This window comes from Athene cunicularia (genome assembly GCF_003259725.1).
Source record: "Athene cunicularia isolate RWA chromosome 5 unlocalized genomic scaffold, athCun1 chr5_part1, whole genome shotgun sequence".
Taxonomy (NCBI): domain Eukaryota; kingdom Metazoa; phylum Chordata; class Aves; order Strigiformes; family Strigidae; genus Athene; species Athene cunicularia.
Genome location: NW_020799101.1, coordinates 18,134,445 through 18,158,329, shown reverse-complemented (window position 1 = coordinate 18,158,329; position 23,885 = coordinate 18,134,445). Strand labels below are relative to the sequence as shown.

Sequence of the window (23,885 nt, the reverse complement as noted above, 5' to 3'; positions counted from 1 at the left end):
CCCTGACATAATTGATTTGACATAGCTGAGCTGGGTAAGTGTCCTAAGGCATGACAAAAACACTAGAAAGACCTACAAACAAGGTCAATTATAAGCAAAGGGTAGCCTGCAACGCATCCTTTGTTTACTGCCACAGAGTTTTGGTGGGGAGAACACCGATTTCTTTATCTGGTAACTGTCGTGCATTTCTGGAAAGTTTCCCATATACATTCCCTGTTTATTTTAACAAACACTACATAAAAATCCCCACATGAATATACAAAGTATTTATTCGTTTCAGATTTTCTATGTTCAATATTCAATCAAAAGATTATGCAAATAAAATCAGGATTCATTAAACAAATGTTTAGACCTTTAGCTTATCTGTTTGGCATTAACACGTACTGTTCCACTCTATTTTAAAACAGCAAGAAAATAAAGCAAAAACAATCTTGATAGCAAGAACACTATTCAAAGCTTATCTCTTCCCTCTTCGTTATCAAAGTAGACTACTTAGTTGCAAGAGGACATATCCTGCGGCTGATTAAGCACTGGCAACAAATTGAGGCTACTGCTATCACAGAGTGTGCTTCCTTTCCCCTGCATTGCTTTCATTCACCTATTGTGTCTTCTCACAATTTCAGCTCACAAGCTCTCTTGAGCTGCAGATCTGTTCATACGGCACTGATTTTTGGGTGGATATTCTTAGACCAGAAAAAAAAAACAGATTAAAAAAAAAAAAATCTTATTTTTCAAGCCTTTAATGAATGTTCACCTGCACAGCACATCCCAGAATCAACAACAGCAGCTTCTTAATTTCATCCATACTTTTACCTAGAGAAGAAAAAACAGATTCAGTACATCAAATTAAGGACTTGCAAGTAATCCTTTCTAAAATACCCACCTGAAAAAAGAAATAAGACCTCTGAACAAGTGCCTGAACAATATCTATGTGGCCCCTTATGTCACCATACTTTCCATGTAACAGTACAGTTCTTATGGATTAGTTTAAAATCCCAAAACTGGCAAGACTGTTTTTCCTTGATGTGCTATCCTCACCTACATTTTCTGAGGCTCTTCTGATCAATGCAGGGAAAAAAAATTAATCCCTTAAATAGTCCAACACATATGTCCAATGTTTGTCCCTTGTTTTATGATTAATAAGGGTGCAAAAAAGCCCACCAAACCAGCACCACCTCTTCCCTCCCTCCAAAAAACCTCATCAAAACAAAAACATACTGGGCAGTGATGAAGGAGGGTTACTCTCAAAGAAAGAACTTGTCCTAAATTCTCTCTGTAAAATACTTGCTACTCAGACTTCCCAAAGCTGAATATCATTCTATGTACATAAATTCTCTCTGGGAGATGTTTTAAGCAAATAAATTCTGTGTCTGTTCTGCATCAAAGGCTGTTCACACTTTGAAACACAAACCCCATGTGCTAAGAGGAATAAAAAAAAATAAATAATTGAGTGATGTAGAAGGATAATATGCAGCTAACCATATGCTCAGGGAGCTGTGGGAGAGAGGAGACACACACAGGTTGTTACTGTAGGGAATCCTGCTGTGACAACAGCCTTGCCGGCCACCTCCTAAAGTTAGGAGAAAGCTGCACACAGGGAACTGCTGTGGCTTTGAGCCAACGCCAGATCTTGTTTCAACAAAATTATTGTGGGGATTGTTAGGTGGTAAAGAAAATTATGTATATCAAAGTTAGACAAAGGGAGATAGAAGGCAAGGAGCTTCAATGAGGAAATAAAAAATCATTATGGAGTTAAACTCAGGAAAAACTTGTCCTCATCCACACCGGGAAGAGGAGACAGAAACAGGACACATAGTTTTCTTTCATCCCTATACATCTGCATGCTTCTTGACACAGAGTGTATAAACCGTGGGATAATGCTTCCATTTTATACCCTGCTTTACTTGCACGTTCAATTGTTCCTACCACTAAATAGACAGATAATAATTTCTGAGTGCAACTGTGTTCCTCCACCAACACAACGCCCTTGTAAGGCTGCACTGGCAGAAAGTTAGAGGCATATGCAGGACCAAAGGCTGCGGAACTGGACTTAAACTGACTCATCAGTTAAGCAGCCTCCCAGACACACAAAGACACACTGACCTAAATTACCACAGGGGTTAGTTCCATTCTCAGAACCCTGCAAGCCACTGTGGCCACGTGCAGGCAGCTTAGGAAATAACTTGTTTTCTGATTTCCTGATTTTAGGGCACACAAATGCCCTAAACAAGTCTTTAAGTATCTTACTTGTTAAGTATTTTTTTCAACAACTTTTTAGAAATGCTGATCTTTAAAATGTTTCAATAATGCCCTACAGAAGTTATCAGTATACTGCACAGATCAACACTACAATTCTCAATATCCAAGTCCCACTTTATTAATCATTTAGATTTTGCAAGCAGGAATTCTCTTCTGCAGAGAGACATATTGAAAATATGCTAGTTCACACTTCACCCTCTAAATACAATATTATTGATTTCCCTATTAAAAAACTGTTTTTGAAAGATGTACAACCATTCTTACTCTTCTCCCTGTACTAGCAGCATACACAGATTACTTTTTTCAGAAAAATTACAATATACAAATAGTATTTCAGTCTGTGATAAGTCTGATTGTTCTGTATCATTCTGAATAAAACAACCTTAAATGTAGACAGTGTCACAAAAAACCCTCAGAAAGAACAAAAAACCCGAAAGTGTTACTTTGTAAACAGTTCCTTTGGGAGCACTACTAGCCCAAGGAGACAGTTTGGTCAGAAGACATTTTTTCACAAAAATGATTTCTCATTAGACTTTCATCACTGAGTTTCATTCAGCATCAGCTTCAGAGCAGATACAGACTAGGGATTAAATACAGAACATGCCTGTGGGACACAAGAACAAGTTGCTAATTTATGGAGAGCAAGTAACTCGAGTGTGTTTCATTCTCCTAAACTTACTCAGGGCAGAACATCTTCTCCATGAGAGACTGAAGGAGTAGCCACCAGGCTGTTTGCTCTGGATTATACCAGACAAGTGTTCTAACCCTAGCATACTCTGGTATCCTGGTTTGAGTGAGTGGAGGGGTTTTTGGTAGCAGGGGAGGGGACTACAGGGGTGGACCCCTGTGACAAGTTTCTTGAGGCTCCTCCAAGTTGGACCCACATTTGCACCAAGGCTTGGTCAATTAGCTATGCCTCTGTGATAACATATTTAAGGGGAACCTGGGAGGAGTTGGGGGAGGTGTGAGAAGCTGCAAGAACATCTGTGTGAACACTGAGGTGAGTGGAAGAAAGGAGAAGGGGGGAAGTGCACCAGAGCAGACTCCCCTGTATCCCGCGGTGAGATGGCAGGGCCACCCCCCGCCACCCATGGGGGTCACTGGTGGAGCAGATGTTGATTTGCAGCCTGTGGGGGGGCCCCACATCGAACCAGTGATTACACCTGAAGGCCCCGCTGCTGTAGGTTGGTGCTGGGACACTGCAACACGCGGGGGTGACACACACACCTGTGGGAGTGACTCATGTCGGAGCTGGTTTGTGGAGGGCTGTCTCCTGTGAGAGGGGGACTGCGCTGGAACAGGGGAGGAATGCCAGGAATTTCCCCCCGCTGAGGTGGAAGAAGCAGCAGGACTGACTGCACCCCCCATTCCCTGCCCCCTGCTCTGCTGTTGGAGGAGGAGGAGGTAGAGATAGAGGGAGAAAAGCTGAGCCTGGGAGGAACGGAGGGATGGGGGAAGGTGTTTTCAAGATGTGGTAATGCTTCTCACAGTCCAACTCTGTTAAGTGCTGTTGCTGTTAGTGTCTGCATTAAATTTTATGGGTTTTTTGCTTCCCCTAGTAAGTCTGGATTTTGCCTGTGCCTTAATGGATAAGATCATCCCTCCCTGTCCTTATCTGAAGTTCCTGGGTCTTTTGCTTCTCTCCTTCCCAGCCCTGGGGGGAAAGGGGAGCACAAGCATCTGTGTGGTGCTCAGCTGCCCTCTGGCTCAAACCATGACATGTGGGCACCTCCATCTGTTGACCATAAATTCCAATTCATGCAACATGGCATCACAGCTATCCTCAGGGTGAGCCTAGTGGCTTGAAATCACTCATTTTAGAAAATATTAGGGTTATCTTCCAACAGTTAGAGTATCTACACCATCCTTAAGCCATTCAAACCACACTCCAACTCTCTGCACCAACGGTAGTAGGCTTTGCTATTCTCTACGTGAGATAACAAATGGGCATTGGTGATTCTGCACAGCCCTGTGAGGTTAAACACCTTCAGCTATTACTGCAGAGTAACTTAGCAAAGTCAACCTGTTCTCCCACTAGGGACTGACCTTGTCCTCACTTGGGCCCTCCTACCAGGAAGAGAAGTTGAGGCAGACAGGGCAGGCCCCTTTGGCAGATAAGTTTACAATATAGTTTATAGAAAGGAGTGAGAAATTAAAGACTCACAGTAATCATGAGATTATTAGTTTGCTACTGTTTTAAAGATAACATTTGGCAGTCTGCTCTCCCCACTGGCAAGTTTCACAGAAAACTTAGCTGCCAGAATTTTTCCAGGGTTTCTTTTTTAATAAATTATTTTATGCTTGCAGACATGCTATGCATGTATAATGAAAATGCGATTGTACTGCCCGCTAGAAACATTTTTAAGATTGAAAGGTCTACTTAGCAGATCTACTCTGCCAGCCATACAAGTGTTTCAGAAGAGCATGTGTGACTGTTATAAAGAGCCAATTACTTAGGCTTTCATTCAGAAATTGTTTCTCATGGGGTGGAGACACTTTGTTGGCATTAATGCACTCCAAGATCACTCATACTCAAGCCAGGTTCAAGTAACATTTTAAAGCCTCATAGAATAACATTATTTACAGGAGATATTTAGAAGAAATAGGGTGCGAGTATGAAAAAACCTCTCTACCCATCTAAAGTGCTTTAGAGAGAGATTTCAATTAAACCTCAGAATGAGCTAGGAAGGGATTAATTATGCCTCTCCCCTTTCATGTCACCCACAGGAGAGCTGAGATACCACACACTTAAGTGGAGTGCCCAAGGTTACTAAGTGAATCGGAAGCACATCTAGGATTATTACGCATCGCAGCAGCTGAGTTCTACACTTGGGACACTGCATTTATCCTGAAATGCATGTTGAACAAAAGCAAGTGATCTTTATCCCCATTCAGTCATGACTCCTCAACAGCAAATGATTCTGCAACGCTTTTCAAAAGGCTTATTTGTGCTAATTTAATAAGGTGGTAAATTCCTTGTGTAATTGCATAAGCAGGAGGAATGTGTAGGCTTCCCTCAGCTGGCTCACTGGGATGACAGGTCCTACCTGGACAGCTGGGAAGAAAGTCTGCTGGGTCCACCCAGGCTTATTAGCTGACCTTACCAAGACAGTGTCCTCCTATGACCTAGGATACAAACACTCAGGTCTGGCACAGCTCCTCACAGACAGGTATACACAAGCAGAAACAAACAGGCAGGATTCAAACTAGCACAAACAGAAAGGTGCTAATTAAAAAAAAAAAAAAAAAACACAAAAAAAAAAACCAAACACCAAACCACCACCACCCCAACCAAACAAAAACCCAACAACCTCTTTTCTTTTTGAAAATTCCAGAGCAGCTGCTCTCAGGCCACATGTTTGTGCCTTCAAGAGAGTCAGCCACCTGGGGGATTTGCAGCAAGACCATCTGCTCCCAACTGTGAGACAGAGCCAGCAGGTTGTCTAGAAAATAAAGGGAGGGAAAGCCCAAGCACCACCTGTGCATCCTGGGAGCCTCACTGCGCCAGAGCCAGGAGACCCCTCTGCTCTTATAGGGGACGGAGGGTGGGAAACAGATGGCAGGACTCTGGGAGAAGGCAGGCAGAGGGTTTAGGAGACACAACAGAAAAAATGAGGATCAAGGTACACAGAGAATACAGATGATGAAAAAAAAAAAAAGAGGTGAGGTAGGAAAGATGTCAGAGAAAATGGGAATGAGAGAGCCCAAGAATGTGAAATCTTGAGCTTGTGCCACTTCTTTCTGCACATTTCAACTCTGATGTTCCTCCAGTGGAGGAGAGGGAGTGCCAGCGCCTGTAGTGCTACACACAGCTGCCGGTGGATTTGCAGAGAAGGTGGAAAGGGGTGGAACACACAAGCGCCATTTTCCCCAACTGTAGCAACATCCTGAGTGAGAAAAGCCTGAATGCTAAATTTACACTATTGAGGCATTGTTTTGTTATTAACTTCATATTTTATGAACCTTTGTGCCTCTAGAGGTTTGTGAAACAAAATGAGGAAGGAAACCAGACATGAAAAAAGTACCCCAGTGAGTGTAGACATCTTTTATGATTTTAATGAAAAATAGTCTCTATAGACACTTCCCAGCAGGGACTTTGGGCTCTCTTATTCACAACCTTGACATATGATTTGAAAAGAGGATCTAAATAGCAAAGTTTAAGCAACAGAAATGAGCCTACTTGAGGTAAATAAAACCTCATTTCTATTCTTGGTCTGATAAAAGTTAACACACACCACCCCCCCAATTAACTATGACTGTTTCAAAGGATTAATTGCCATCAGTTTCTAAGTACACTCACTAGCTGTGTTAAACTAAAGCATGTCTAGAAACTAAGAAATTAAGCAACACCTCTAAACAGAGGTTTGTGACTAGTACTGTATACTGATATTCCTTGTGTGGGCACATGAATGAGTGGCCATTTAGAAGGCATGCTAAAACCAGAGGTAATTATAAAAAGTGATTACAGCGATGTGTATAGACTATTACGCTGATGATTCTCATATTGAGCACAGAGGGATTTGTGGTGCAGTAATGAATTGAAAAGTTGTTCAGTAAGAAAAAAAAAGGATGAAGACAAAACTAGAGAGAAAATTTAATGGTAGTGGCTGTCTACTATACAGTGCAGTAAAGAGGATAAATCCAGTAATGTCAGCTACATCGTTGTGCAAGTCGGATTCCTGGGAAAGTTTTCCAAATCCTTTAATTAAACTTACAAGTTTCTTTTCAGCGCCCTATATTCTAGGAAACAGTCAAAGCCTTCATCATCTTATAAATATTTTTGCAACTTTTACGCCCATGGCCAAATGAACTGAAGTAGGCAAAATTGCCATGGTTTAAAATAAAACTATTTAGAGGACATGAAAGCAAGTAAAGCTCCTAAACCCAGCAGACATGTGCCTTCTCCTATGCAAAAGCCCAGCTTCCACATTTTTAGTGGTGGCAGCTCTGTTTTCCCAACAGTCCCATATTCATAGCAGAGCTACAGAAGCCTTCAATAATCCCAACTGCTGAGTGCCAAACAGGAGCTAAATAGCAAGAACAGCATTCCTAGCTTTAGGGCTGTTCAGTTCATAATTTAATAACATGTAAGTTTTGGCTGTGTTTTAGAAGAAAAAAAGTAAAATTTGCAGACAGCATGTGAACAGACAGCTCTGAAAAGCATGCATAGCAAAACATCACCTGGTCTTGCTACAAGGAGTAAGTCACTGACATTGTTACACAGTATATCATACTGAATGATCTAACAGCTCTCTTGTCTTGGACCTACAGAGTAAATACAGTAGGAGCTAAAACAGTAAAAAGCAACACTGTACTTAATTCCAGGAATCTGATTGTGGGATCACTTTTTCTTCCTCTGGTCAAGAAGGGCCTTTCATTTGTGTAACTTACCTACAGGACAGGGAACACAAAACTGGGAGTGCAGCTTCTCAGATCCACCCCAGCCCTACAAACCTGTGCCTTGGTCTCTAGCTCTAGCGCTCCCCACATCACCCAGCACTGTCTCTGCAGATGCCTCCCTCAGGACTCTCCTCCTTTGTCTCTGTCTTGGACTGGATCACTGACACAAAGAGGTTTCTCCTCTACCATTCCTGCCACTTTTAAATGCTTCCCTCAAATAACCATCTTCATCACCTCTTCTCCCCATACTGCTGTTACCCCCAGCCTCCTCACTTCTCCATCAGCTTTCCCTGGAGCCTCTCTGTATTCATACCAGATGCACAATTTCCCATACTGATGACTGCTTTGTCGTCAACATCTCTATGCAATCTGCAGCCCTCCTTCAGCACTCTCACTGACAGAATCTCTCATTTCACTTGTTTTTCCCCTTCCAAGTGCCTCTGCTTTCCTCTCACTCCTCTCTGCAAGACGCTCAGTAACAAAAACATGAACTCGACAGTGACCTGGTCACCACTCACCCACATTGCTCACTGCAGCCTATTCCTTCATTTAGCTTTTTGTATTGGTTTTACCAACTTCTCAGCTTTCTCCTATCTGTTCCCTCTTTCCAAACTTCCCATCAGCGCTCAGTCAGGGTCCTCTTCCTGAAGGAAGTTCTAGTTATCCACTTCTCTAACCATTTCTTCAGCACATCTGACCAGCAATCTACCTAAGATTAAGATGAGCTTCTCTTGAAACCCTATCCCTCAGACACTCTCCTCCTTGAATACATTCTTTGGAGCAAGTCTATCTCAAGTCTTTGTTCACCACCCTTCTCTGCAGTGTTTAAGCTGGGACTGGTTCTCATTTTTTATATGCACATATCCCATCAATTTTAGACATTTCTGCATTCTTTATCCCCTCTTATGGTTGGCATTATTCAGAATGTGAGAAGTCAGCAATGGATAAAAAATAGTTAAAAAGACCACATTAAAAAAAACAAAACCAAACCACTACATTTTAAAATTTGTCAAAGTGAAGCAAAGTTTCTGGTTGTAATTAAAGGAGCTGGAAGATGGGAACACATGGATATCTTTCCTACAAGAGACATCAGGTACTTTCTTCAAAGAAAGATAGATCTAAGGTGCTGACAAAAACCAGCAAGTCAGCAATTTGAAATTATAGCTAAATACAGGACAGCTTTCAAGTGTGCAGCTTCCCCAGGAACCAACACCGTGGATACTGCATTATGAGTCTTCTGCCAGCTGTCACTCAGGAACAGCCAGGACAAGAAACCAGCCAGCCTTTTCCATTGACACTTAGCCAGCAGAGATACTGCCTTGTTGGGGTCCAGACACCTCTACTCTCTAGAATTCTTGATGCTAGCAGCCCAAGCTCTGCCCACTGCCCATATGACAAGAAAAGCAACAGCTCTTCTATTTCCATTTTCTTCATTACTCATAACTGTAGCCTGTACAGGAGAATTAAGACTGACATTGCACACTTTCATCTGCTTGCTGAAGAAGTGGATGCCTTACTTTCAAGCTTGATTTTACTGCAGAAGTGCCAAGACTGAATTTCAGTGATTCAACATCTGTAAGTAAATTTTCTTTTCTAATATAAACCCCTTTTTTGTACATACACACACTACTGCTGCTAAGAGCAGCAAAGTAAAATCTTGTGCCAAAGTTTCTGCCATTTGTTTGTTCTGGAGATGCTGATTACCATGTCATTCCCCATCACTGCTGACTGGGTTCATCCAGTTTTCCTTCTTTGGTAAAAACACATTGTCCTTGGCACTAGCATGGGACTACGGCAGAGACAGAACGGGTGTGCAAAAAAAAAGTAAAACCCACAGCAACAAAACCTTTAATTTCAGAAATGTGGTTCTAAGGAGAAGTCAACTTCATTTTCAGGCCAAACAACTTTCATTTTGTCTCAACAAAGACTATGGACACAAGCTCATAGGCTTCCAGGTCACTTTTGAGGTGACACCTCCTACGACAGATATCCTTGCCTAGACAACATAGGCAGACAGGTGCTTTTCTCCTTGTTCATTCTTTCTCACTTTTCCCAATTTTTCATAGATGTATTTTTCTCTCCATCCTCATATATTCCCACATTTAATTTGCAACAGTTCCTTCAGACTTTAGGGCAATTCTGCAAGACTCTTCTGGTGTGTACATACTGCCACAACTAACCGATTATACAGGTACACAGGACAGAAAACCTGGAGGACAAATGATTCTCCTATAGCAGACTGTATCCTTGGTCACTTGCAGTGAGGAGTGAATAGACACAGGACTTCAAAGCAAACAGTTGCTGCTCTGGCTTTGACAAGAACTAACTCACTACCACATGTGTATGACATGCAGACATGTATGTCATATTGTATTTTTATGCACAGGTCTGTAAATAAGTGTTATATCTTAAACTGTGAGACTTGGAGGTACTCAAATATTTGTATCTTGGCTACAAATACATATAGTTTGTTTAAAAACATGTTTGTAATTTGGTCTGTTTAGGAGCCTGGTTGACAGAGTCCACTGGGAGGCAATGCTGAAGGCCAAAGGAGTCCAGGAAGGCTGGACATTCTTCAAGAAGGAAATCTTAAAGGCGAAGGAGCAGGTCATCCCTGTGTGCTGAAAGACAAGCCAGCAGGGAAGACAACTGGCCTAGCTGAACAGAGAGCTTTGACTGGAATTCAGGAAAAAAAGAGAGCTTATGACCTTTCGAAGAAGGGACAGACAACTCAGGACTACAATAACATCGTTAGGTTATTCCGGGAAAAAAAATTAGAAGGGCTAAAGCCAAGCTAAACCTTAATCTGTCTACTACTGCAAGAGACAATAAAAAAAAAATCTGTCTATAAATACATTGACAACAAAAGGAGGGCTAAGGAGAATCTCCATCCTTTACTGGATGTGGCGGAAACATAGCATCAAAGGATGGGGAAAAGGCTGAGGTACTTAATGCTACCTTTGCCTCAGTCTTTAATGGTAAGAAGAGTTGTTCTCTGGCAACCAAGCTCCCGAGCTGGAAGATGGGGAGCAGAATGAAGCCACCATAATCCAAAGGGAAACTGTTAGTGACCTGATAACACTGCTTAGACACACACAGGTCTATGGGGCCGGATGGGATCCACCCAAGGGTACTGAGGGAGCTGGAGGAAGTGCTCACCAAGTCACTTCCCATCATTTATCAGCAGTCCTGGCTAACTGGGGACGTCCCAGTTGACCAGAGGTTTGCAAATGTGACGCCCATCTGCAAGAAGGGCTGGAAGGAAGATCTGGGGAACTACAGGCCTGTCAGCCTGACCTCAGGGCCAGGGAAGGTTATGAAGAAAATCATCTTGAGTGCCATCACACAGTACATACAGGACAAGCAGGTGATCAGATGCCGTCAGTATAGGTGTGTGAAAGGCAGGTCCTGCTTGACAAACCTGATCTCCTATGACAAGGTGACGTGCTTAGGGGATGAGGGAAAGGCTGTGGAAGTTGTCTACCTAGACTTTAGTAAGGCCTTTGACACCATTTCCCACAGCATTCTTCTGGAGAAACTGGCTGCTCATAGATCAGATAGGCATACTCTTTGCTGGGTAAAAACTGGCTGGATGGCTGGGCCCAAAGTGTGGTGGTGAATGGAGTTAAATGCAGTTGATGGCCAGACACCAGTGGTGTTCTCCAGCTCAGTATCAGGGCCAGTTCTGTTTACTATCTTTATCAATGATCTGGATGAGGAGATTGAGTGCACCCTCAGTTTGCAGATGACACCAATGTGGGCAATAGTGTTGATCTGTTCGAGGGTAGGAAGGCTCTACAGAGGGATTGGGATAAGCTGGATCAATGGGCCAAGGCCAATTGTATGAGGTTCAACAAGGCTCAGTGATGGGTCCTGCACTTGGGTCACAACCACCCCATTCAACACTAGAGGCTTGGGGAAGAGTGCCTGGAAAGCTGCCTGGTGGAAAAGGACCTGGCGGTATTGGTTGACAGGCAGCTCTATATGAGCTAGCAGTGTGCCCAGGTGGCCAAGGTGGCCAATAGCATCCTGGCTTATATCAGAAATAGTGTGGCCAGCAGGAATAGGGAAATGATCATCACCCTGTACTCAGCATGGTTGAGGCTGCACCTCAATTACTGTGTTGAGTTTTGGACCCCTCATTACAAGACGCTGAGGTGCTGGAATGTGTCCAGAGAAGGGCAGTGAAGCTGGTTTAGAGCACAAGTTCTTGCGAGCAGCAGCTGAGGGAACTGGGGTTGTTTGGCCTGGAGAAAAGAAGGCTCAGGGGAGACCTTATCACTCTCTAACAACTACCTGAAAGGAGGTTGTAGCAAGGTGGGTGTCAGTCTCTTCTCCCAATTAACAAGCAATAGGACAAGAGGAAATGATGGGACAAGTTGCACATGGGGACGTTTAGATTGGATATTAGGAAAAATTTCTTCACTGAGAAAGGGGTTGTCAAGCATTGGAACAGGCTGCCCAGGGAAGTGATTGAGTCACCATCCCTGGAGGTATTTAAAAGAAATATAAATGTGGCCCTTAGGCAGTGTTAGGTTAATGGTTGGACTCAATCTTAAAGGTTTTTTCCAACCTAAACAATTCTATGATTCTATTCTAATTTAAGAAAACAAATACAAATTTCATTTAGCATTTCAGAGGAGAAGAGTGAAGAACCCAACAAACTACTCACCAGAAAGAGGATCTTTGCCAATCATTAAAACATTTGGTAAATTCATTACAATCAGCTGCTGGAGGACCTCCTAAACAAAAGAGAACAACAGGCAAAGTTCAGTGTGAAGGAATCCCAATCAATCACACCACAAAGAATACAGAGCTCCACTGCTTACAAAGCTTTTAACATACTGGCAGGTCAAAGGTCACAAGAGGAAGCCCCACTTGAGAGAGAAATCACTATTTGAAGATAGCATCAGGTTGCAGAGCTAACATACACTAATCGCCTCTTTTAACAATGGCCAATATAGAACTTAAAGGGTCCCATGGCACTGATCAGAATAAATGTGCGGCCATGCCAGGCACACCAATCAGTCATGCCTTTACCCCAGGCATGACCTGTATTCATTTGATGTTCAACATACAGCTGCTGTCATGTTTCAGGGCATATAGATGCAGCTGGTTCAAAGGTACCTAAGCCATTCTTGTGAAGTCTGAGTAATTCAAATAATTGGTCAAATTATTTCATGGGTCTGAGATTTTAATGACAGTTTGGGGAAGTAGGCATGGGGGAAAGCTATTGAGTAAGCATCTGGCACTGCTCAGAGAAACTCAATTTAAAGTTCTAGATTTGTCTGCATTATTTTTAAAGGGGAGTAAAACAGATTTAAGTATGTCATAAATCTCGTTTAAAGGTCATTTTAGTTTGGGGGAGATGAGGGAAGGGAGGTGCATTGCTTGGTCAGGTCCAACAGTTAAATGTCAGCTGCCTGAAGCTACTCTGAAATGACAGAATGGGCCTAAGAAAGAGGAAAGGCTACAAACCCTGGGGCAGGCAAAACGCTTAAATATGGACAAATAAACACATTGTAAAGGGAATGCTGCATAGTAATACTGTCAGCCATGCACCCCAGTAACATACAGAGCATAGGAGTACCAGCACTCATTTGTGATGACCTGAATAAAGAATTTTGCAGACAAGTATTTATTTCACATAAAAAGCCTATGAGGAAAATGGTTGTGCTATTAAAACACCATGCTGGGATTCAGGAAACAAAAGTTAGCACATACAACTGTACCAGATGTTTGTCAGGTGCCTTTTCCCTGCCTGCCTCATTTCCCAGTCCACCTCTAGGCCACTGGGAGGGCACATGCATTGATACTTGCAGAGCATTTAGAGCCAGGGGAAGAAGTACTGCTGCCAAGCACAGAAACACACTTCCTGAAACAATCACCCATTCACCCAAACACTTCCCCTCCAAGCTACCCCATTGTTATTTCTCTGCTTTCAAAGTTACCATAGGAGGAAAATTAAGCTGGACTGAAAGAGGAAGTATTTCACTGAGCCTGTGGTATTTGATAAGTAATCAGGGTGGATATTCTAAAAAAAAACAAAACAAAACTGTTTTGGACATATTTCATTTCTTTTTCCTCTGATCCATACCCAAAACACATTCCTCAGCAGTTTCCCTTTTGGATAAAGTAGAAAAATCTCAGTGTCACAGCTTGATGGGGGTTTTGGTGCTGTTAAGAAAGAAGGCTCTACAAACCTTTATGCAATGTGAAGTTTGGCTAATGCAGACCAAGCATTCGCTGAGTCATTAGACAAATACATTTTATAGTTCGTGCATTTCATACACATTAAGCAAAGTTTGTTTGCACCTGTTACCAAAACAGGTGCAAAACCGGCTGGTTTTGGCAGCACATGGCTGGACTGCAATATCTGCTATGACAATGCAGCATGGCATTGAGGCTTTAAACAAAAAAACAGAATTTACATATATCGAAGTATTGAGCTTTAACCAGCAATTTCCATGGCAAAAAAAGAGAAAGAATTGTGCTTCTAGTCACCCAGCCATGGAGTGGCACTGAGGCAGGAATGCATAAGGAATTTGTGTTGTCTTTGTGTAATCATCAGATCGCTAGCTATTTAACTGGCAGACACAAAAGACATTACAGCTAACCTTTATGCTGGTAACATTCCCATGAGCTCCTTCTGTAAAATTATTTGAGTATATCATCCAACATAACCCACAAGTGAATGCCCTTACGGCTGTTTGAATTTAGTATTTTCTGGCAAGAATCCGACAATCACCGAATACATGCAGAAATGGCCCCAAGCCTGTGAAGAGTGATTTCTTAATTGAGACTGAAAGATTCAAATTGGTGCAAGAGGTGATACTCAGACCTGTTTATTTTTAAAACAAACTATTTAAACAGATAACGATCTTTACTGTTCTAAACGCCTTCTCCTTCAGATTAGTGCTTATGATGATAATACTTAGCTGTTAGGCAGTGCTGCTCACCAGTAGATCTCAACACTTTATAAAGGAAGGTCAATGTAATTGCCCTCCTTTTTCAAGATCAGGAAAGTGAGTCAAAGAAAGTTATTTCAGTTTAATAAACTATCTGCTAACAGAGATGTACCAATGAACCATCCACTCGCACAGCAAATGTGAGAAAATGTGTTAACTGAAAGCTCTTACACTGACACTGGTGAATTTAGCTCACATTTTGTCCAGACTAAACCCACAGAAAGTTAGCATGGCTCAGCTGACACCCAGCAACTGACTCAGTAGCTGGGATAATGTGACTGTGTCTCAGGTCTACTGCTTAAAATCCCACATCTGGAAATACAATCAAAGTCACCTCTCCTATGAGCTAATCAGGAATTCTTCAATTTCTATCCACTTACCAATATTTTCTTGTTTTCCTTATTTGAAGCAGCAATAACACAGATTAACAAGTAAAATGCTGTGCCTCAGTCTGGCCTATTTGTTCCCCTCACATTTTACCATCCCACCCTGAAGGCCCTGCAAAGTCGAACTCAGGCTTCAGGATGGGAGCTGTGCTCTTACAGCCTGTATGTGAACTGGCATGAAGGGACAACGGGTTCCACGGACCTGACTGTCTCCCAGGGTACAACCACACTGGACATTGGTTTAACCTGGACACACCGATGAAGCCCAGCCAGCAAAAGAAATGGTAGATAAAATGCAACATTTCCCCACAAGGACAGCAAATTAGTGTATTATGTAAAATGGTGCTGTTATACTTGAAATCAAACACAGCTGCGAAACACCTCAACAGATGCAGAGATGGCATTTATGTGTCCTGCCTCAGGCAACTGGCATGGCAAGGGGCAGCACACCCAGGCAGGAGCTGCTGGAGAGCAAAGAAGGGTTTTCACACACTTTAAATAGCCCGCAAAACCCCACAGTACTCCGGAGAGCAATCGTACAAGCAAAAAAAATTAATTCCTCCCGTGAACAACCTTTTAATCATTTTTACAGCACAACAAATCTTGGTTAAACAGTAAAGGTTACAGCAACAACATATGGTAACAATCTCCCTGATTATTAGAACAATTAGTGTCTGGAACCTGCCAGCTTTACACCTAGACCATTAACCAACTTGGAGGCCAGCTACTGCAAGTCAGGAATCACCTCCTTCAGACTACAGTTTGCCTCTTTTTTGTTGCTAATGAGATTTCCACGAAAAAATAAGGTTGGTATTGGAAGTGTTAAGGAATTCAGTTCAAAACAAAACCCTAGGGCCTTGGTGCAACATCTCTAGATGTCTGAAATGCTCCTCTACTGAAGATTAGGATATTTTAAGCTTGAAGAGATTTGTTCAAAATCTCAGCTCTTTTTGACAGAAGTGATGGTTGCAAGAATGGATGTTTCTAGTTAGCAGGTGAACACCACTACCGCAAAAATACAGAGATCAGCAGCCAAGTCTTATACTACTTGAGTCAGACCCCCAAGTAGATAAAGTCCACAAAGGTTTCTGCATGCTGAGTTACATGACCCCATGAGTTACAAGCCCTCGATAGGGAGGGCTTTTTAAGTGAAGGTCAAACTGCATGTTCAGTCCTTGATCACTCCCTCTGCTGTCCTTGCCTGCAATGATGTGGAGCACGAAGCAGGCTGAGAAAACCCTGGCAGATCTGAGCAACAAGGCGGCAACTGTCTAAGCCAGAGGTAAGTTTTGCTGAAAGCAGCTAGGCACTCCAGGACTGGTACCCCAAAGATTCAAAAACATTATTAAATTACCTAGAAATCATGAGGTTAAACATAAATAAAAGCTGTGTCCTCATTAGCAGCCTTCTTGCATCTAAACCCTTACTGTGCACTTGCTTCACATTTGCAAGTTCTTTGCAATCACTTTGCTAAGAAAGGAGCTTTAAAAAAAGATAAAGTCAAATTTCCCCCATATTGATTCTAACAGTCAAGGGCTTTAGGAAAAAAAAAAAATCAAGACACAAATGAGATTCAGGATAAAATTCTAAGCAGCAAGTTAAACTTATTAAGAGCATGAGCAAACATTCATTCCCTCTACCTAAAAATTTCTAATTAATTTCTGGAGTGCTGAGGCACATTTTATCTACTCTTTTTATCCTTTCAAGATCACACACACCGGATGTTTGCTCTCTGCCTCAGATCATCAGAAGAGATGTAGCGGCAGCTCTCACTCTAAAGTCACCATGGTCAAATATTAACGTTTTATTTACCTGTAACAGGGTAAATGGGCCCCTTGTAATAGACACAAAGTCTTCTTGGGCCACACTAGACTCCAGTACACATTTGCTTCTTAAATCTACAAGTGAAACAGCATGAAATAAAATGGTCTTAAAGTATTATTCTTGGCTTCATTTTTAAGTGCCAGTATAAGCATGCCAACCGCTCTCGCAAAGAACACATTGTTAGGAAAGGAGTAGGCAAAATTGTCCTTTCCATGAATGAGAGGCCAGGCAAATACAAGCTCTACACAAAAACTTCCCCCCGCACTGCAGGACAACAAAGCATTAGAGTAACTAACTACTAGCTTCTCATGCAGAATTAAATTAACCTCTTCGTGAATCCTAAGCAAGAAGCAAGTACTAAATAAATTATGTAAGAAGAACGGCAGTCTACCGGCCATTGTAATTCAACACTCAAGCCAAGCAATTCCATTTAAGTATATTGCTTAGCTATAAAATGCTAATTGCCCAGCTGACTGGAAGCCAAATGGTGCTTTCCTACTTAAAATGCCCATGAGGAAAAACCATCACCAGCTTTATTTATACCAGCAAGCACAAGCACTACCTAGCCAGGGCATCTGGCTTACATTTCAGCAGCAACTCAGGCCAACTGAGGAAAGTTCAGCAGAGCCCTATCTATGCAGCACAACCAACATCTTTCTCCGATAAGCTCAGTATGGATCTGATCTCATAAACATCCTTGGAGTGGGAAACATTTGGTGAAGGAGATACTACATGCTTCGATAAGGTCTCAGCAGGAGTCAGTGGCCATCTGCACCAGCTCACAGCCTCCCAGCAGCAGTACGGGGTGGCAACTTTGCCCCTACACATCTTAAGGATGCTACCACAAAGACAGGCTGGGAGCTGTGTTTCCCAGGCAAGGTGCACTCCAAGTCTAAGGATCAACTGAACTCAAGCTTTTCTGGAATCAGAACTCTAAGGAAAAGTGAACACTCAGGCTAATGAACAAGTTTTTAACATTTCAACATATTTTAAACAGCAAACTGAGACACAGGGTTGTATTTTACATATGATTTTTCAAAGTTTCCAGTTTTGTTTTAATATAATGAAAGCAAGTTATTATGCAGCCTACAACAGGGAGGTTATTTTAAAGGAAAAAAATATTTGTCTTCTCATATAAACTTTTTTTTTTAACTATAATTATCTGACGAGTTATTAATTGTGTCAGAGAAATAATTTATAGCAAGATTCTGTAGCCTGTAAAACAGGGTCCCACAAAAGATTAGACAAGATGAAGCAAGTTTTTGCAGGGGAATGACAAGGAAGTGAAACACAAACAGGTCTTTTATTGAGACGTTTTCCATGTACACCTTACCATGCCAGCAAGCCTGATGACAATGTGCATGTGACTCAGTACTCACTGTCTCCCTGCCAACATATTATATACATGACAAAATTTGATTAAGAACTTTGCTCATCTCCACAACAATTATATTTGTTATGCAACTGACTAGAGGATTAGCTGTCTTTAAAGGGATTTTTTTTTTCCTGAAAACCACCAAATTACAAAGCACACTTCTAAAGACCCTTCAAGTGGAAACCCAAAAGCCACTAAAATAACTGTTGCCTCATCTGCTGAAAATAATCATTTCTGACAATCGTAGACTGATCTCAGTGGGAGGGGATGTGAAGGAATCATACCTAGTCTTAGCTACATTTAGCCTGTGCAGGGTGCAGATAACCCATCAAACAACAGAAATATACTCAATGTAGAAGTATTATTTTTTATAAATGTACTTTTTAAAAAAAATCACACATATACAATCTGAATAGCACATAATAGAGTATCATATAAAAAAACCTAGAAAGGACCCAGACACAATCATCCACCCAATTCATTGTTATGGCTCAGGTTTTGTTATCTGTATTAGAGGGGTGCAGAAGTCCCATTCAGAAGCAAAACCTCATCTGCTGCAAGCTGTACAAATACATAGTGAGACACCCCTGGAACAGAGAGCTTGTCACATACATATATGCAAGCCATCAGTAGGGTGATGAAAAAATAGTAACAAGAAATGAAGGAAATGAAAATAAGATTCCATGGTTATAATGTGATCCACTGTGCACACTGTCACTGCTTTATGAACTGGTCAAGTCAGCTGCTCCAGGCTGGCACAGAACTAACACTCTGGATAGCAGAGGACAAGGCAAGCAAGTCCTGATAAAAACATTTGCTTTAAGATCAATTAAAATTGTTTACAGTGCACACTGTTTACATCATATAACAAAAATTCTATGTGTATTTAAATAAAGGTACTTTTATATATGTAAAAATTATTTTAGGACACAATTAGTTCTACTACTAGCCCAATGGAACAAATAATGGAGAAGCTGCCACTCCCACACACGAGTTGCAGAGGAAATTTTTTTTATATATCAAACTAAATACAAAAATGTACACTTACTTCTAAAGTATGAAATGAAACGTTCAATGGCTATGTTAACAGCAGATTTCCTACCCTAGTTTCACTGACTCCAAGATGAATCACTTATGCTAATACAACATACAGCTCTATGGTTGTGCCTAGTGGCAATATTGATTTGACTCAGAGAGGAGAAAATCCAATTGTGAAGCACTGTGTTCTCCTGCTTTTATTGCCAGCAGCACCCTTGACTAATTTACCTACTTTACTGAAAATAAAAAGCCTATTGATTTATCCTCAACTTCCCTCCAAATCATGTGCAAGTGACTTCACATGTTTATAACAGTATCCAGACAAATTACTCAACTTCTATTTTATTTCACCTTAGATTTGTCCTGGGGTGGTTTACGCAGTAACAGGGAATATGAAATGTGTAGTGTTAAAGGCCTGTCAATTGACATTACAAATATAACCAGCTAAAATGCAATCCATCTGTTCAACATGCTTACAGTTAATCTGTGGTGGTCTCTAAGGACTGTAATAATTTAGCCTAACACATTAAAAAGAAACACCGCAGGCCCTCAGAACAGACTTGAAGCACTTCCGAATTCTCTGAAACTCAGCAGCAAGCACACTCATTGTTTTAAAAGGAAGCCAGTTTTCCCATATATGGTTTGAGCTTATTTTGCTGGAATAATAAAGCCAAAAGTTTTCACATCGAACTCTAAAACTGAGCAAGTATATTTTAGTCTTTAACATTGAAGCCTGCGACCAAAGTACATTAATCACACAGAGCTCTAAGGTACAAACTCTGCTCCACTGCCCTTGTTCACTGGAGTGAAAATATTTACAATATTAAAATACAGTTTGCCATCAAGAAACAAACATCAACCCAATAAAAGCATTTCTAGGAAGATTATCTACAAGCTGTATTTGCTATTACTCTTACTACAGGTATTTCTAAAACTTGTGGGTTTATATGTTTATATGGAACAGAGACAGTAAATACCTAACTAGGCACATGATGCTAGTTCACATAAAATACACTGAATTTGTTAATACAATTTCTATACTGCCATGAAGTGCAAAAATAATTAACCCAAGGCAAGCATATGGTGACTTGTGGGGCTTATTTAGAGGTTCAGAGTGAGAGATCTGCATTGCAACTTCAACACTACAATGAGTCCCAGTGTCTGAAAAAGCACCAAGAACTCCTAAGAAGCAACCAACCACTGGAGTGACAACCATAATGCAATGCCTGAAAAAGCAGAAGCCAAGTGTACAGGAATACAAAGGAGTTAGAGATTGGAAGACGTGGGAATACCAGTTACACATCACAGCAATATTGCATTCCCAAAGATCAATAGTGAACAGAAGCTACGTAGTATAAACGTACACACATTTTGCATTTTTGCCAGTATCATGTAATTCATTTGGATAAAAGCTGTTTGAAAGAGAATGATGCATCTTAGGAAAAACTGTAAAATAAACTGTTAATTCCAGAAGGGCAGAGCAATTGTGACAAGAACCATTCTGAGGTTCTCAAGTACAAATATTGAAAAGTCAAATCAAAGCCATCAAAGTTTAAATAAGAAAACAAATCTGTGAAAGTAGAAAAAAATTAATAAAGGGGAGGAGACACACACAGAGGAATGAGATACTTTAATGATTTCTATTTAATTCCTTGTTATGAATGTATTTTAGTAGCAAACAGAAAGCCTAACAGAGGTGATCAAGTTTAACGTGAACGTACAAGTCAAAATTTCATCAATGACTAAGGGTAATAAAAGTAAAACAAACATCCAGGTTTACTGTTACTAATCTGATACTCCTAGGTCCTGTTTGAAGCAGACACTCGCCAGTAATTTTCAATCTACCCCTCAATCCCAAAAAGAAACAAGCTGATTTACCCTGTCACTCTTACTAATGCTAAGTAACATCCTACTGTCTCAGTAGCTCTCTTGAGTGCCACAGGGTCAGCTCACAGAAAAATATTTCTCCTTGTTAGCATATGGTACCATGCCTCTTCACTACATTCAAACATCCCCGGAGTTGCTCAGATATAAAGTAGATAATGCTTAGAAACAAGCACAAACTTGCTCAGTTTTCCAGAATAATACTTCCTGAATAAACAAGATTTAATTCACATTACACTGGTAAACCATTTTGAGAAACTTGGATGAATGGTACTGGAGAAGTGCAGAAAACAACACCTAGAAATGGAGGAACAGTAAACATATGGACAGCATTCAGGCAGTGATGACCAACAGCAATGGGATAAAACATGTAGGTTATTGGTTTACATGGCTCATTTTGAAATGCATGAAAATCTTTCAGTCTGTAATTTAGGAAAAATGGTAATCTTGAAACAATTTTTTCTCCCAGTAAAGGGTTGTGATAGTGCTTGAGGAATACTAGAGAACTGAACAACTGGTCTGTTAGCACTCATTTTCTCTCCCCAGCCCCCTAACATGTATATAAATGTGAAGAAAAAATTTAAAATCAATTAAGTTTAAATTAAACTGATTAATTTCCAAAAGCTTATTTAAAGATTTTTAACCATGACTTTCCAACAAGCTTAAACCTTCTTGTGCTTGGGCAGCTTACGGGCAACCTAGTATTGAACAACAAATCAACGTTTCAGAAAGCATGCAAACAGTCGCTATGCCATCAGTTTATGATTTAACTTCAACAGAGGACAGCAGCACGGGCAAGTGAGGTCCTTGTAGCATTTGCAGACAACCATGCAAAAATCCATGTTGGATTTACAGGAGAGGGAAGTTTTCATCTGGTCTGAAGACATAGCAGGTACAGGGACAAGCTATCCCACCCTGGAAGGATGCCTGACCAAACAGGAAGATGCTATGGGACAAATGAGGTAGCTGGGGAAGTACAGGGAGGGAAAGATTTTATTGATACTGTCTGTAGGTTAAGACAAAGGAGCTCACACATGCTACTCATCTATTAGCTGTTTTCTCATTCATCTCCTGCAACAACACGACCTTCTCATCACTGAGAGCTCTCTCTTGCAGGCAAACTCCTGTTACAAACCAGTTACCAGGGGCACTAAAATCTTAAATACCAATAATGTAGAGTCCTTGCAGTTCAGGCATGACCCAGTCAAATACTCTTAGAAAACTTCAAGGGGTATCATTTCAAGTTAATGTTATGAGCTTTCCAATTACTTTGAAGCAGAATTTATATCCAACACCATTACCTCAACATGTCACTGCATTATCAGTATCATCTAATGCACCCAATATCAACAAGGTCAAACACCCAGACAGTCCCTAGTCAGATTCGCCACTGTAGCAAATTTTTTTCTTAAGGTGGGTAAAGGGAGAAGCTTCAAGTCAGACCAGATGGTTCTTCCATGCAAAAATGTACAGTGGTGTTTATAGCTAGCAGATTGCCCCAGGCAGCTAACATGCAAGGGATGCTTCTTGCACTGTACAGGTGGAGAGGCTGCAGTAAGTTTTATGTGGCTTTCCCAAAGCAACCCAAGCACCCTTGTGAAAGAAAACACTCCCAGCCTTTACTGTGTCAATCACCAGTTTTACCATTAGCACTGTGCTGCAGTTATAAGAAGGGAAAAAAAAAAAAAAAAAAAAAAGACAGCCACAGAAACTAGCAGTGGTAAAAGCTAACAGTGAATAAAATGGGAGAGGGCAGGGAGATGAAATGGGGGTCATGTCCTCAAAATAGCCTCTGGGCCTCTCATCGTTTCCCTTCTGGATTTTCTAGGCTTATTTGTTTTCAGTATCAAACAACCTTTCTAACTGCAGAATTACTGACCCCCCCTTGGGATGCAGTTACTACAGGGAGGAGACAGCCATTTGAGTTGATGCTTGACTATTCACAGAGCTTACTACCAATAACTTGCACCTCGACAAAGCCAAGTCAGGCATAACCCCCAGGCAATTACCATGTCAGGCTTTCATGGTCTTCCCAACTTGTTACCGAGGAAGCTCCTCCTCAGTCCCACCCCAAGACCTTTCACTGGCATCTGACCCCTTTGTAGACTGCCAGCCCGGAGCTACCCCGACAAGAAGGGATGCTGCTTCGGGATGCTCAGCCCTCAGCAGCTGCCAAAGACAAGTGGGTGGGTCCGAGGGGGTACCTGGGGCATTCTCGGTACATCCTTAGCGCTGGGGCTTGGGTCCCACCCTGTGCCATCCCCATCTCAGCCAAGTTCACTCGTTGCCCCCACCCTCCAGGCATCACATAGTAACAGAAATACTATATGCTCTAGCAGCAACTGATGTACATATATGTCTCTCTCTATACACACACACACAGTTACATGTATACATGTGTTTCCATTACTTCTCCCCACTATTACTTCAAATTACTATACCTGCTCAAACCTGGGACAAGCAAAATCCTGTGGAAACACCATTAGATTTGCCCCACGTTCAAGACCGCCCCACGTTCAAGCATTCAGAGTTCCATGGCTTAGCAACAAGAGCATTAGTTTTACCACGCAACACACAGCAACAAGCTGGCTTCTTAAATACACAACAGTGAGAAGTCTGCAAAAATTATAAATAAAAAGTGTGACACTGTACTTGATAAAATTTAAGGTTAGTCTTGCAGGGTCAGGAAAATCAGTTACTAAAGTTATTCTGAGCCTGAGAAATTATGCAAAAGAATTAGCTGCTCCAACA

At 41.4% G+C, this 23,885-nt stretch overlaps 1 protein-coding gene across 2 annotated transcripts in view; it reads right to left on the bottom strand.

Annotated features, from left to right (window-relative positions):
- Window positions 1-23,885, bottom strand: part of CCDC88C (coiled-coil domain containing 88C) — a 99,143-nt gene that overhangs the window by 48,855 nt on the left and 26,403 nt on the right. Inside the window, exons 2-3 of one of the 2 annotated variants that reach the window (XM_026849483.1) lie at window positions 12,332-12,401; window positions 755-813 (exon numbers count right to left, since the gene is read on the bottom strand). In XM_026849483.1, coding sequence (XP_026705284.1) covers window positions 755-813; window positions 12,332-12,377 — 105 coding nt within the window. In that variant the 5' untranslated portion in view covers window positions 12,378-12,401. The remainder of the gene's footprint in view (window positions 1-754; window positions 814-12,331; window positions 12,402-23,885) is intronic. The other variant, XM_026849484.1, reaches the window with a different exon arrangement.